Here is a 16,388-nt window from a genome sequence, read left to right as displayed (position 1 = left end):
CTCTGCCCCTAACCTCTGGAATTCTATCCCCCAGTCACTCCGCCTCGCCCCTCCTTAGCCTCCTTCAAGTCCCGCCTCAAGACCCTCCTCTTTGACCATGCCATCGGCCATTCCTCTTCCCCTCCCCGACCCCAGCTCAGGTCTGTCCAGCACCTTGGGACGTCCTCCTGACGTGAAAGGCGCTATACAAATGTAATCTTGTTGTTGTTGTAGATAATGTAGCAAAAGAGCAATATTAAAATCCTAAATACATTACGTGGAATATTTAAAATCCAGGACTAGATTTTAGGTCCATGCTCCTTCACCACCTCTCCAATATCTTCACATGAAACATTCCTATGGTAAATAATCTATTTAAAAAATAGAGTACTCCTTGACCAGTTTTGCTAACAGCAGATTTGTTTATATGGAGACTACTTCCTATTAAAAGGAAGTTACTGGGAATGTATTGTGTGCATTGTTGTTGTAAATCGTCAGTGATAGGAGAAAGTGGAGTGCAGAAGCACTATATAGAAGTACAATAGAATCGTATAAGAAGCAAAAATTAAGAGGTGAAACTCCTGGTGTAGTGGAGTAAACAGGAAGTAAAGAAGACTTTGCATTGCAAAAATGGTCAGTCGGTATCAATAGGTTGCTTGATTAAGTAATATGTAACAATATATTGAATGAAAGTTTTATTGTTGTATCTCTGAGCCACAATTATGGCTAATTCTACTCTTCTGAATCAATTCACTTTGTGAATATACTAACATTTTAAGAAATGGTCCTGTGTTCAGGGAGATCCAGCACTTCTTGGAGTATCTCCTATTACCATGAATTATATCCATAGCTAGGATAATGCACAATAACAATTTATACTTATTCAGTATTAGCATCCTTCATGTGGAATGAACATCCCAAAAAATGGGAAGCAGCATGATGGGGAATTCATGTTTTTAACCCCAGGGGTGCAAATGTCATTTTAACTGTGGATTGGATGTGGGGAATGAAGAACAACTGAGGGCTGAGCTGAATGCCAAAAAAATGTACACTGACTGATTAAGCCACAGGACAGTTGCTGGAGTTGAGCCAGAGGCAGGTGAAAACAAAAAACAATGGCTTCAGATGTGTATGGAAGTACTGAAATGCAATGCCAGGAATAATGTGTGCTGGAAGCAAGCAGAATGTTAGGTGTAAAGTAAATGGGATTTACTGCATAGATCTATCTCATGGCAAGTTCAGTGAGGAGATCACCTGAAAAAAGGTGGCAATGATTACATTATAAAATGTGACAGAGTTGTATCAGTTTGAATAGTTAGCAAACCCAGAATAATTGCAATACATCAGTTCAGCACTGACTAATACCCTGCCCTACAAGCCTGATAGATTATGCCAAAAGTGCTGATAGGGTACTAGAACACCAATAAGGTTGTCTAACAGTAGGTATTATCGGGAAATAGCAATGGTTGGTCATTTTTGCACTGTATATTAATACAGTAGTCTTCAAAGATACAATAAACCTTGACCTGTGTAAGCAAGATTTGATACCATTGTAAATCTACCAATATTCCTTTAAAAAAAATATTTTTGCCTTTGATCGGATCAAAAGTTCACAAGATTGGTTTGGATGAAGAAGCCCATTCGGCCCATTTGATCTCAGTCCCCATCACAGCATCAAGTTGCATTTTAAATGAGTCCAGTGTCTTGGCGTCAACCACCCTTCCTGGCAACCTGTTCCAGTTATTTAGCCGTTGAGTAAAGAAAAATAATAAACAATAAAGAACATTACATTTGTTAACACTTCAATTTTTATGCAACTTGAATATCATGCTAAAATATTTCTGCACCAAATTAACAGTGGAAAAGAAGGTATAAATCAACATCGTCAAGTAAAACAGTTTCAGATGGGGCCAGTATTGAGGTGCTACTTGTGTGGGCAGAATTGGTTTGTCAAAAAACCATGAACTACATTCATGGCTTTACATCAGGGTTTAAAAACGTGTTCTTATAAAATTTGCTAATAAACTCACTGTTTTTCCATTTCTTTGTTTGCACTTAGGAAAGCAAGGTATAAAATTCGTAAAAGTTTACATTTGCCTGGGATAATATAAAAATATAATTCTGGATTAATATAAAATGTTACTGCATATTTACATGACTAGGACATGTGGTGCTCAGGTGCTTGAGTTATCCAGAAACAGCATTTGAGAAAATACTTGTACGATATATACAAATCTGTTCCTTCTATTCAACCAATTAATTATCATGGCTTTTGTAGATTTTATTTACAAATCTGGTTGTCTGTTTCTAGCTGGAAAAGCTATTTAAAATGTGGGTCATTTTTAGAAAATGACAGATAGAAGTTATCACAGTCACTCGCCTACTTATGCCCAGGCACGGCCCAAGAACATTGATAGAAATTGCCGTACCCTCCTGTGACCCTTATTAGCAGAGCACAAATCGAGTATGTAGTTTGCTAGGATCCAGTTGTTGCATTGAAGAGCACTGTTAGCAATGGAGACACCAGGAGCTTTCACCACAAATTTCATTTTATTTTTTAAAAAAATTATTAAAAGCATTCAAGCAACTCTTGCCTAACCTGCATTGCTTGGATGATGTTCTCACCAGGATGATGTCCGCTGGTGGATATTACAGAGTTAATTACATAGAATCTAGTACCATCATGGCCCTCGGCCCCTTAAAGTTGTCAGCCTGGGTCAGTTGGTAACACTTATCTCTGAATGTTGTGGGTTCAAGCTCCACAACGGAACTTTAAAATCGGTCTAATCTGACAATCCAATGTAACGCTGTGGAGCACTGCATTGTAAGAAGTGCCATTCTTCGGATGAGACATTAAACCAAGGCCTGTCTATTTGTTCAGGTGAACCTTAAAGTTTTTTTCTACAGTGCACTGGCTAACAGTTTCCCCAGATAAAATTGGTGATTCATTTTGGCTGTTTCTGGGCAAAGCCCATTTACCACATTAACCTATAAAATAAGTTTTACAGTAAATCCTGGGAAGTGGTTTGAGACATCCTCCTGATATGAAATGCAAGGATTATTATAATAATAATAATAATAAAGAATTCTGTCATGGCACTGATTTAATGTACTTTTTTTAATAGTCTTTTAGGTTACCATTGATTAACAACAAGATGTAAGTCTTAAAAACATCTTTTTGGAGGATATTTTCAAGAGATGCTTAAGCTGTTTCCAGGTTACTAAGAAGAATGACAATATGCAGCTGTAAGAACACATGCTTGGTTTGAAGGTTATAGTCTTGATTGTTTAAATTGCATTGAGAACCACTGTCTCTAATGAGCAAGCAGAGGAGCAATTCACAAGGGACAGAGACGAGTGAAATAATTGGTGAGCAGCTTTATGTAAAATCCCCCACAGAACAAATTAAAGATATTTGGTAGATTGAGATGAAAAGCAGACACATGTATACCACATATGGATTATAAATCAGAGTTGAATTAATGGATTTGATCTGTCTGAATTCCAGGAGTCAAAACACAAAGGTGACAAAATAAAATTGAATATTCATTCCTACTAAAAACAGATTCTTGGCTGTAAAAATTACCCATATATTTTCCCCTTAACTCCCTTTGAAGAGTATATGACTACAGCAAGTCCACTACAACATCCATCCATATTTAAACCGAACAGGGAATATTTCTTAAAAATATTTAATGCATTTTTTTTCCACAACAAATGCTGCACTACTGGTAAATGTGCGCGGGTTTGTCATTAGCAGCTAAGCCTTTTAGTTTAGCTGAAGATGAAATTGGTTTCACTGCAGTACCTATATTTCTATATGAACAGTTGGCACATAAGCTAAATGAATACAAAGAAGAAACATTTATTAATAACGCTATTGTTTTGAAAAACATTTGACTATCAGTAAACAATGTCTAGAAAATAGAACTATAGATAAAAATGTGGTTTTAAAACAAAGTCTTTGCATACATCAAAAAGGTTATTTACAGTTCCACTCATTATATATAATAATAATAATAATCCTTGCATTTGATATAGCGCTTTTCACGTCGGGAGGACGTCCCAAAGCGCTTCACAGAACACACTGTAAAGTGAACTGACTGTATATTTGTGGGTGAACGCGGCAGCCAATTGCGCACAGCAATGTCCCACAAACAGTCGTAGATTGAAAATGACCAATTTATTATTATTGTTTTTGGTTTTGGAGGGATTATTATTAGGCTCTGTGTGGAGTAAGGAAACTTGCCCAAGGTTTCGCCCTGTGCCTGGAATTGAACTCAGGTCTCTCGCTTGCAAAGCGAGTGCTCTAACCACTGAGCTACAGGACTCCACGACTCATTATTTTAGTAATACATATTACAGTTTACTTTAATTTAGTAATACCTGTTACAGTTTACAGTTACAAACATAAATTTAGTAATACATAATACATTGTTGTTATTAAACACATTATGTTGAGATACTGAAAAAAAATCTGCCTTTTTCATTAAGAAACCAGCAAAATCTCTGCAATAATTTTAAAATGCAAAATTTGTTGCGTTTGGGAAGCAATGTCATGACCAGCATTTAAAACTTTGCACATGTTCACACAAAAAACGAATGTATTCTGACGTAAGTTTTTACTTCAGAAATAAGGTTATTTTAAAATTGTCGTTTACACATTGTAAAACAATTCGCAAACATTAAATAAGAACCAGAAGTAAAGCTACAAAGTGCATCAGACAGGTAAAAAAACATTTGTTATTGAAATAAAATTTGCTAATCTGGGCAGAAGCAATATATGACATGCATGCTGTGTCATAAAAGCAATGAGCCTTGCTAGAGTACAGTTCTGCAGTAGCTAGCAAATCTCCACTACCTCCCCGCAAGCAGTCATTCTTTATGTGCATGTCTGGAAAGCAAGTGGCTGAAACCTAGTGTAGAAGTACGATACGTGAGCTAAAAATCAGTACTCATCTTACATTTGCACATTCCACAACAACAACAACAAGATTCCATTTATAAAGCGCCTTTCACGTCAGGAGGACGTCCCAAGGCGCTTTAGAGATCATTATCATCTGAGGCAGTCTCATGGGAACAGCTTTATAAATGGAAAGTGGGTTGTGCCCGGCTGATTCCAGCTCCAATATCAGTGGGTTGGGACGTCCCCCTGACGTGAAAGGCACTATCCAAATATAATTTATTGTTGAGGAGTAATTGTCCTATTCCTCCCTATCTTAGGGACACCAAGCGAACAGCAGCACCCTCATCTCTGGCTCAACTGAGATGAATTGACTCAGTACAAACTAGGGATTGAAGCCAGATCTAAACCATTCAATATTAATAACCCGGTGATGTGGATATTTCAATGAGCTCTATGTTTTTATATTTAAATAGTATTTAACTTACCCTACTAACAGGAACTGTAGAATTAAGGTAATTGAGCAATGAGCTGTAAAAATGAAGATGCCATACAATCTCCCACTGTTCAGCATTTCATTATCTCAAGTACAGAAACAAGTGAACAATTAAAACAAGAAAAAACACCATCTTCAGAGGCAGCATTATCAAACCACACATAACTAATATCACACATTGCAAAAATGATTTTGAAATAATAAGCAACACATTTCAAGAAGTATATTCAGCCAATTCCGTTTATTTATCTGTCCTAATCTAAATATGCCCTTCTGCTCATGAAAAATCAGCCGGGCACAACCCACTTTCCATTTATAAAGCTGTTCCCATGAGACTGCCTCAGATGATAATGATCTCTAAAAGCTGAAACAGTCTGCGACAGGCTAAGAGACATTAAATCATCTCCAAGTTACCTACTCCACCAAATAAAAAATATGGTACAATAGCAAGGGAAATCTATTCTAATAAGATATATATTTTAACTCAAGATTATCCGAATATGTGTACATTGAACAAAGTGGTCAATGAATATAACTGGCAATGAGGTTTCAATAGATTCCATTATAATAATTTAGCAATTATTGTTTACGGACTGAACAGGTTTAGATTTTGTTTGAAGGTGGAAGATTTCATAAAAGGATTAAATATGCAACAAAAATCACAATACATAAATTAAAATAAGAGATTTGCAGATGCAGCACAGACAATACTGCACTTCAAGATCCACGATGTTATCAAGAGCACTATTAAATGTCTATTCTTTATTCTACAAAACTGCTTCTAAACTGCATAAATGTAAAGACAAGCATTTCCTCTAAGTGATTGCATTTTTTGGTGGGGGTGGGGAGGGGTGGACAGAGAAATACATACAATGGATTTTGGGATACCCTTCCTCTATCAATCTTCTATCTACAATGGATTCTCTGATACAGCTCCTTGCATGTCAAATCAAGCACAGCGGTTGACGAAAGACAGCAAACCAGCTATTTTTACATTATCTCATCAAACCAAAAATATTGAAATATGGTTGAATGAATAATTGCATTTGTACGAATTTGCTACAAAATGACTGTTTTGTAGTTAAAAAATGCACATTTGACCTTCATTACAAGTGGATCCAAAAGAGAGATTGAAGGGCCCTCACTCAAAGCAAGAAATTCATCAAAATAATCTAGGATTACAATAACTTAATTCTGAAACTTATGACATTTCGTCCCATACATTTGAACAGTTCTGTGCCTCTTTTGGCAACACAAAGGCTCATTCCCTAACGTAACAAGGAGATCAAGTTACAGATTTCTTTGTGAAATTGGGCTCAATACCAGGATGACAGCTACCGCACAATGCACAACTCGATTCACTGAGTCACAATGAGAGTCACCAAACATATAGAAAACAAAAAAACATGCTTATGAATCAATTGAATCCGGAATATGAACTGCCGTGAAAGTGCTTTCTGAGACAGTCATGCATAAGAAAAATAACACAAATATCTCAGCTTTAAGGTGTGCACTTACCATGAAAGCTGATCTCACAATGGCTCAAAAGAGAGTAAGAATAAAAGGCCTTCATTATGTGCCTCAATAAATGTTGAAACCATTTGTTTTGCAAAAAACACTACAGCATATTTAGACTAGCTAATCCACTGGTTGACCTTCTCACTTCCTTCCAGAGTCCTCGTTAACTGTGAGCTTAAAATCACAGGTCTGCAGTTAACTCCTGCAGGAACGAGGAAACAGGCTGCAGCCATGTTAATCATCTGCAGATAAAAGGTATCCAATCAGTTCCCTCAGCATTCTCCTCTAACGCCTTGGCTTTGCATCAGGGATTCTGCACTGAGAAAGTACCCTGTGGTTCAGATGAAGGAAGGCAATGCTCTGCAGATCTGTATAACATCACTGAACTGGTGTGCCACTGGAGGCCAGAATTACACTGTTGTCCTCACCGTGATGTTTCTATGCATTGAGCTTTCCTTTTAATTCTTTCTATTGTGCAGAATTTTAGGCTAAGAATTTTAGGCTAAGAGATTAAAAAAAAACTTTCAGAAAGACAGGGAGACCATAATATAGAATTCATGAAAAAGAAAGCTCGAACTTTTACGTATAACGAGCATGATTTTGAATTAAGCGTCAGTGTAGAGCATATCACAAGAGTAACTGCCTGGGCAGTTCAGGTGTTGAACCTCCAGTGGTCAACAATAGATTTAAACTTTGAAACTGGATTTTTCCAACATGGCAAACATATTATTTTGGCAAAGTTAGCTCTGAGTTAAGTGTTGAAAGCCACTCATTTTTTAAAAAAAATACCTATTATTTCAAAAAAGTTTAGCAAATTAGAAACTATACCCAAACTTTAATCAAAAGAATATATTGGGGCTTCTGTGCATCATATGTAAACCATTTTAACATGTGTGCAGAGGGAATAATTGGTGGCCATATTCATATAATTTGCCTACAAAATGCACAATGGCTATACTTAACAGTAAATTTTGTGAAGTGCTTTGAGTGTCCTCATGATGTGAAAGGCATTATATTAAATGCACAATTATAATCATTAACTAAGGATAATGATTATTTAATTAAATACGTTTTCCTTGGTTAATTACATAATTAAGAGCACCTGTAAAACAGTTTGTACAAATGGTCTATAAATGGAGTATAACTGGAAAATTATTATTAAGACAACAAAGCTCATGTCACATCATCAAAGTTGTATCATCAACTGAAGCTGTTTACAACAGTGCAAGGCATAAACCAATCATTCATGATGGACTGAATGCACAATACATTAGATATCAGCCTGTTTCTGTTGGCTGCACTCTTGCCTCTTAAGGCAGAAGGTTGTCATTTCAAGTCCTATGTTGGAACTTTGAGCTCATAATATAAGCTGACGGGGGTAATGCTCAATTGTTGGAGGTGCTGTCATTTGAATCAGATGTTAAGGAAGGTCTGTCTGCCTGTTCAGGTGATCTCTATAAATGGTACGATTCGAAAGGTGATGGGTTTCAAGTGATGGCCAATAATTCCTCACATAAAAATGCTCACTCACTTTGTAGCTGTTTGTGGGACACTGCTGTGTGCAACTTTTTATTGGTCAGCCAGGTGTCAGACATATGCAGAAATTCATCATGCTTAAAAGGATCCAAATGTTGGTCATTTAACATCCAGCAAGTGGCAGGTTTGAGCCCTCACCAGCTGGATAACAGGTACCAGGAAATCCTTGCAAGCTTCCTGTTGAACAGCACAGCTCAGCATGAAACACACAAGAGCACTGCCACCATATCTGAAAAGAGAAGCGAGTTTCTCCTGGCCTACAATTTCCCCCAAAATAAAAAAAAGGTTCTTTGTGGACATTGCTGGTCGCATCTGGCTACTGGGTTTTGTCCACAAAAATATACAGTCACTACACTTTGCAGTATATCCTGTGAAGCGCTGAGATGGCTCAACGAAATGATAAGGCACTATATCAAATGCATGGATTGAGTGATCAAATTATTATTACTATTTTTGTTTTTGAAGGATTTACTAACCCCGGAAAGAAAACCACCAATTCATTAATAACCGGGTTCCTAGATACTACTAGGTAAACAGAGGCGTGCAACGAAACAAAACTTAAGGTTTCTAAGGACTAAGAATATATGAACGTGTATTCATGAAACAGGACTTGAGGCAATGCCTTCCAACAGCCATTGCCCAAAACCTGGGAGATTCCTCAATAATAATAATCCTTGCATGTGAGGACGTCTGTCTCTAGCATATTGCATTTCACAGTACAGTAAAACTTGTGACGTGCCAAAACCATGATGTTCTCGATGTCCAGGGTCCCATGCCAGGTACCAGACTGACTCAGCACCAACTGCATAATCCAGGTCCTCACGTGAGGCACTTTGGAAAACAGACAAACCCATAACTGAATCTGCCTCCATGGTACTAAGCAGCAGGTCAGTATTGGCTGGAATCCTCCTTCCCTGCTGCTGGAGTGCACAAATTGGTGCTGTGTTTGCCTACAAATACAGTAACTGCACTTTACAGTAAAAACCTGTGAAGAATTTTGAGACATTTTATGATGTAATAATATATCAAATGTAAAGGCTATTATTATTATTATTATTAAGAGCTACATACATTATTTTCCAAAATGCTGGTTCCCTCTTGGCTTTGGTTTTGTATATGTTTGAAAATTTTGACTATCCACATTCCTTACATAATATCACTTGTCCCTCTTATACATGAAACTACGGTGGTGGAGCACACTAGGCCTGCAACTAATACAACTGTAACGGTGGAAGAAAAGCCGCAAACAAATTCAAGGTGACCTCACTCATAAACCGTTTTCTGTGGTTTGCTACAGTTCACTATAAGTTTATGAATTTCATACATGTTGGGGGAAAAGGTCAACGTCAAATATTCCACAATTGATATCAATAGTCAGACAGGTAGAATAGATTTAAGTTACAAAGGCAGCAGAAGAGAAATGCCAGAAAAGGCAGGGTTGCGATGACAGCTGATCCAGTCATGCTCATTTATAGCCCAGAACAGTTACAGGTCTCTTTTCATGAACTATTTTCTCACTGAGCCAAGTCCCACAGAAGTTAAGTGATGCACAGTAAAATCTTGATTCTCTGATATTCTGTAATGGGAGGCATGATGAAGAAGTAGCTCACAAAAGATAAAAATATCAATGAAGAGGTGATAGGCAAGGAAACAAACATGTGGAGGGGGATATCATAAAACAGTAAGTAAGGGAGCAGATGAGCCAAGCTGAACCAGCTTTCTGAATTCCACACCAGTGCAAAGTTTCTTGCCACATGCAAAATCATCTTAATATATTATGGAAAAGGAAAAAAAAGCACAAACCTCAGCTGTAGATTATGAAATAGATCTTGGTGTCACAAAAGTCAAAAGTATAACTAGCACTACTGCTATTTTCTTAAACAATTAATTTCACAAAGCATGGGAGCGAGAAAATTCTTAGCTATGGCAAACATGCTTTTATTTCCTGCCAGTAAACGTAAAATTATATAATAAAGAAAAATCAGAGACTGAAGTAATGCCTTTGCTTGGTTGGTAGTAATTCTGGCTTTCATTTTAGGATTGGGACCTAAATTATTTGCCAATTTCAATCATTCCCTGTGGTATTCTGCCTCCATTACGGGAGTGAGGTTTCACTGTTGACAGTTTGCTTTAAATCACAATTTCATCTTGTGGGTTCTCAAATTAATTTACACATGCACAAGTGAACTGAAAACCATCCCAAGTACAGAAGCTGAAGTAGAAATTTACATTAAGTATGATTTGTTAAAAAAAAACCTTGCATTTTATACAGCACCTTATCACGTCGTTGAGGCATCTCAAAGCCCTTCACAGAATATATTGTAAAGTAGATTGACTGTGTATTTTGTGGGCGAGACGTGGTAGTTAATTGTGAACAGCATTGTCCCATAAATAGTTGTGGATTGAGTGACCAATTTTTCTTTTTACAGGGATTATAGTAGATATTTGTATGATCTGACGAGTATTGGACTTGTACACCTTAAATAAGCTGCAGTAAATGTATACACTCATCAGTCCAAGATTCTGAAAAAAGTACATAGTTCAAACAATCGCAGTTCCACTAACAGAGATTAATGCAACGCTTGCTTCTAGATTAATAGACATTAATCTAATTTTTACACTTAACCTGTCATCTACACATCTGCATTTTGCTGGTTAGCCTTTGGCCAGACATAGTGACAGAATTTATGCAAGTAATCATAAATGGAAGCACATTTTCCCTCCCTTATGCAATAGGAAACTCAGTTTCAGGTCCATGAAACAATCTCTTACAGATAGACCACAAACAAAATGGCACGTCTTTCATAGAAAGTTTTATTTTGTTGTCAGAGTACAAATATGGCATTAAACTGTGCTTGTTAAAAAAAAGTATCAGACCAGAACTAAAAAAAGGAAGTTTACCTGGACTATGTCAAAGATATGCGCTGCCATTCTCAGGCTCTCTCATTGTTTTCTCAGAAATAATTTTATTTAGCAAACAGGAGAGGGGTCAAGGGGAAAACATCAAATTTTCATGTCACAATATCAAGTTCCAGATCATGATCAAACTGCTCTTGCTGATTGTGCATTTCCAGCAAACTGTCTGCATTGCAGTTCAGCCTCGCAGGATTATTTCCTTAAGAACGCTGACATGAGTTTTGCAGAGAGGTGGAAGATGCTGATAGAGAATCCTACTTCACGGTGGCATTTCCATAAAAGATGAATGAATACAAAAAAACTTCCGTGAGCTTATATCTCAGCAAAGAAACCTCAAAAAGCAGCAAGTGAGGAGAACTAGAAAAATGGTCAGAATATAGGTCGGAGTCAAGCGTCAGCATGGCTGTCCATGTTGTACATCTGTAGAGCACGATTGTTTTGAGTTTGCCAACACATTCCGGTAGCAATGTTTTTTTGAGAATAATCTAATGCTGATATTCCACAATTGCGATACCTCCGATATAAAAATAGTTGAAATTCTATCCAAATAAAGTAAAATGAAACTAGTGGAAACTGAGAAGGGAAGTAACTCGGCAGCCAGTTTACTATATTAGAAGTAATACAGTAATTTTTCAGAGGACAATTTCTAAAAAAGCTTTGGAATCACAAACCTTAAGGTTTTCTGATTTCAACAAGCTCTAATTTCTAAAGCAAAACCAATTTTAAGGATTTCTCTCTCCAGCTATGTTTTTAAAAATCAATTTTATGTTATATATGGTGTCTCATGTCCAAAGGATGTCTTGAAGCAAAGAGATGGGGGTGGGAAGAGCTCAGGAAGGTGAAGGAACGGGGGGGGGGAAAGGTGTCCAAAAGATAGGTCTCAAGGCAGGCAATTTTCAAAGTTAGCGTTCCCCATTGTTATTTACAGTTGGCCTTCCACCTCTGCTGCCAAGAGGGTAGGCAGCTGGGAGGCCCACACAACAACCACTTGCACTTAAACACCTTTCAAGTAGGGAGGATGTCTCAAAGTGTTTTGGAAAGATGGAGTCTGAGATGGGACGTTGATGTGGGGGAGACGGCGAAGGAGAATCGGTAAAGAGATGAGTCTGTAGACCACTTTTGAAAGCAGCGAGAAGCAAATAGCAGGAACAAAGTGGCTCGAAGTTTGCTCACTGATGGTGGGGAAGACCAGCAGAGATGCTTGAAGCAGGCCCGAGTTGGCAAAGTGGAGGAGTAGCCAGGGGAGGGGAGTTGCATGGGTACAGTGGGGCAAGGGCATGGAGCATTTGAACATAACAAAGAGGATCTTAAAGTGAATCCATTGGGGGAATGGAGAACCAGTGGAGCAGGGCAAGGATGGGGGAGATGGGACACAGAGCCTCATGCAAGAGTGGATGCAGGCTGCAGAGTTCTGGATGATCTGAAGCATGTGGAGGCCTGAGAGCAGAAGTTGGAAAAGTCAAGAAGTGGATTGGATTAAGGTGAGGAAGTGGGCAATGTTTCAGATATGGAAGAAAGCAGGCTTGGTAAGAACACGATTTAACGGAAGGTTTAAAGAAACAGTTTTATACAGTCTTTGAAGGCTCTCTTCAGGTCGAGGCTAGAGTTATTGTCTAAGCTGCTGCACCCTGCCAACCGTGAGATACCTCAGCCTCTGCTTAGGAGCTGAAATTGAACTTCTTGTTTCACTCACAAAAACAATCAGAGAGAAAGTGGTGTAATACCATTAAGAGAGAAATTTGATGACTAATCCGGTGAAGAAAGAAAAAACAGTAATATTTACTTTTTATCTGACCATACGTCTTCTAACCGAGGACAGATTGACTCTGGCAATGAAAGTACAAATAAAGTAAAAAAGGGTTCTGTTTTCCTGCAGCCCTGTGTCTTATTTTGTATCAATTGCACAAGGTGGAATGATGCTTAGTGGTTCTTTCCCCTCAGGCATAATTGGTCTCTTTAAAAATATCTTAGAGATCCAAATTGAAATGCTCTCAAGTTAAAAACTTCAAACATGGTTTAGTTTTATATTCTTTAAAATAAACAGGCATAAGTGCAACCAGTTGCCTTCTAATTGTATAAACAGTTCACAGTAAAACTGACTGCTGGCAGTTGAGTAGTTCATGACTGTTTGCCCTCAAGAAATAGCTTAAATAAATATTTCCAATGCTGTTGTAAAACAAGATTACACTGTGTCAGAGGTCCAAAAGAACCTCACAAATACTATTCACAACAGTTCAGTGGAACAGAATGTTATCTGTACTGTCGCAGCTCCTCTCTACTCCCTCCCTTGCAATTTATTTTCTTCTAGAACACAAATTATAAAATTGAAAAACAAATATGCTATTTCTTCCCATCATCAGAGAAGATCTGAAACCCATTCACTACACTATTTTACTATGAACACCCATAGTACTTTGTAAAACAAAGCAAAAGCACATTTTTAAAAATCTAAAAACAAATTTATATGGAGAAATATCGCCTGGATGTGTTTGGATATCACACACAATTATGTCAAACTGCAATGTTCACGTTATTAATGTGGTACTCTTGGAATTAGTCCTGGAACTTTCTATTCAAAATAACTTGATTGAAGTTATTGAAATAAAGCTTTTAAACCATGCAGGATGATAAAAAGGAAGCAGAGAAACAATGAAACCAGGTTCGTAAGGATATGGATGTTTAGGAAACAGGAACAGTGGATACACATATACTTTAGTGATAATAAAAGGAAATTAATTTGCATAGACACCATGTTTCTCAGCCAGCACTAGAAGAGACAATTCAGCTTATCTTGTTTGTCACAGTTACCTTTTTTTAAAAAATATCCTCTTTCCCGATATCCCTTACACTGTTTTTATTTCTCAGGTGCCTATCTATCAAGTATAAGCATCTTTGGGGAGCAAGGAATCAAATAAAATTCATTTATCAATGGAACATTAAAGCAGCATGCTGATCACGAAAGGGTGCTTATTAGGAAAAGATTATTGAACTCACCATCCCACTGTATGTCTGTGGAGAAAAAGATGAAGAAGCACTAAGCTGCATTAGCAGAGGGATAGAATAAATCAAATGTTACTGATAAGACCCCTATCTATGTAATTTAAATCCAAATATGAATTGGAACTTTGTAGCATTTAATGTCAACACAAACTAGTCTATATTTATGCTTTATGAAGTGCAGAAAAAGCAATTGGGTCAAATTCGCAGGGATTTCTTAGTTTTGTAAAACGAACAGTATTAATTCGCAGTAAGTAATGAGTTATGCTCGTATTGACTTTCAATAATTACTTAAGATACAATTAGCACAAATTTGCCACAAGGCATATTATAGGTCTACACATCTTTTCCTTACATTGGAATGTATGGAAATGTTGGAGTCCGACATTTTTTGTCCTTTAGAAAGCTAAAGCAATTATATTTGTACTTAGGTGCATTATGTGTTGCACAATTTTACTAAAGGATAGAAACGTGAAACTTATCTTTTCACAACAAATGTTGTTGGGGAATACTTCCACAGCATAAATGTGAAAAGAAAAGTTTGGCATCCGTGATACCAAAGCAATGACATACCTGCTGAATCTTCTTAGCATCTTTTCGAGGTGTTTCCTTAGTCGGTATCTTTCCAAACAATTTCCACCCTGGAGGACTCTGATCTACAGTTGCAGATTCTTTGAGCTTCTTAGCAAATAAACTCCTGCAAGAAATGGGAGGAGTCACTAAGCAAAATGAATTCAAAGTACGATATTCTGCTCCTTTCATTAAATAGAGTTTCATCTTTCAATTTCCCAATTCAAGCATACATTAAAAGATTCACAACAGTAAACAGCCTCTAATTTGAGGTACCTCCAATTGTCTCAAAGGCATATTTGTATACGAGGATAAAAGCTTCAAAATTATATGCAGTCATCAAAGGTCACCATCTTCCAGTCTCACTTGAGGACCACTTAAACAAACAGTAAGATCATTGGCAGGAAGATCTGTGGATCATTTTCACTGCAATTACGATTTGACAATTCAATAATATGTTGATATTGATAGTCACGTTTTTGGTGCACATTCTCAAATGAATATTTATTGCTCTGCACCAAAATATATTTCAAGACAATAGTGCCTTTAAGACTGAATGTACGAAAAAATAAATATGCACTGTTATATTTGAAACAATATATTGGCAGATTGCACTTCTCCCATTAAAAAAGAAATGAGAAAACTAGGTCAAATTAAAATTACAAGCAGCAAACAAGGTTTTGATTAATAAACATTTTATTCCATCACTATAAAGTAAGGCTACTGACATCTGCAATTGTTCCTTGAATTATAATCATAGCTACATACTATATATCCTTCGAAATCAATAAAAATAAAAAAATTCCAAATGTAGTGTACAGTTGGGATGATGGCATTGTACAAAGTGACAAAGGCCAAAAAAGTCTATGTTCAATTTTTGATCGGGACTGAGCTTCCTGATCTCCAGTGATAAGGTTCTCAGATGCAGATGGGCTTTGGCTTACCCGGGGTTTTGTTTTGGAGGAAATTATAAAAGAAAAGAGGACATTACCTCTGACAATGCAGCACTCCCTGAGTATTACATTGGAGGATCATAGACTATGAGCTAAAGTCCTGACGTGAATTTTGAAACCACAACCTACTGATTCAGAAATGAGTGCTATGAGATGAGCTAGGCTGACACCAAGTAAGCTGGTTGCCAGACCCAAGTGGCAGTGCAGAGTGGGCATCAATGTTGACCCTCCGTGTCAGTGGGAAGAGTTATAAGGAACAATTAGATAAGCAAGGGCTCTTAAGCTTTGAAAAGAGAAATCTCAAAGGGTACTGTAGAGGTACACAAGATACTAAATTTAATGAAGTAAACTTAGAACAATTTTTTCAGATATCCCAAGGCACCAGAACAAGACAACAAACGTTCAGGACTCTAAAAGGTAATTTCAAGAAGACATCAGAAAGTACTTCTTATACGAAATAAATTAATGACTGGAACAAAGTACTAGGAATGCCTGCTGGGGTCAGGATGCTAGATTCATT

General features: G+C 37.2%; 1 protein-coding gene across 4 annotated transcripts in view; it reads right to left on the bottom strand.

Moving 5' to 3' along the window:
* The window catches only part of LOC103181317 (TBC1 domain family, member 14), a 55,816-nt gene that overhangs the window by 16,848 nt on the left and 22,580 nt on the right, over nt 1-16,388 (bottom strand). For 3 of the 4 annotated variants that reach the window (XM_007897722.1, XM_007897720.2, XM_007897723.1), the window contains 2 exons: nt 14,919-15,042; nt 14,343-14,357 (listed from right to left, as the gene is read on the bottom strand). In XM_007897722.1, the coding sequence (XP_007895913.1) occupies nt 14,343-14,357; nt 14,919-15,042 (139 nt within the window). The remainder of the gene's footprint in view (nt 1-14,342; nt 14,358-14,918; nt 15,043-16,388) is intronic. The other variant, XM_007897721.2, reaches the window with a different exon arrangement.

Source organism: Callorhinchus milii, unplaced genomic scaffold, assembly GCF_018977255.1.
Source record: "Callorhinchus milii isolate IMCB2004 unplaced genomic scaffold, IMCB_Cmil_1.0 Scaffold1, whole genome shotgun sequence".
NCBI lineage: Eukaryota > Metazoa > Chordata > Chondrichthyes > Chimaeriformes > Callorhinchidae > Callorhinchus > Callorhinchus milii.
Note: the sequence above shows the minus strand (reverse complement) of the source record. Positions and strands in the feature narration are given on the sequence as shown.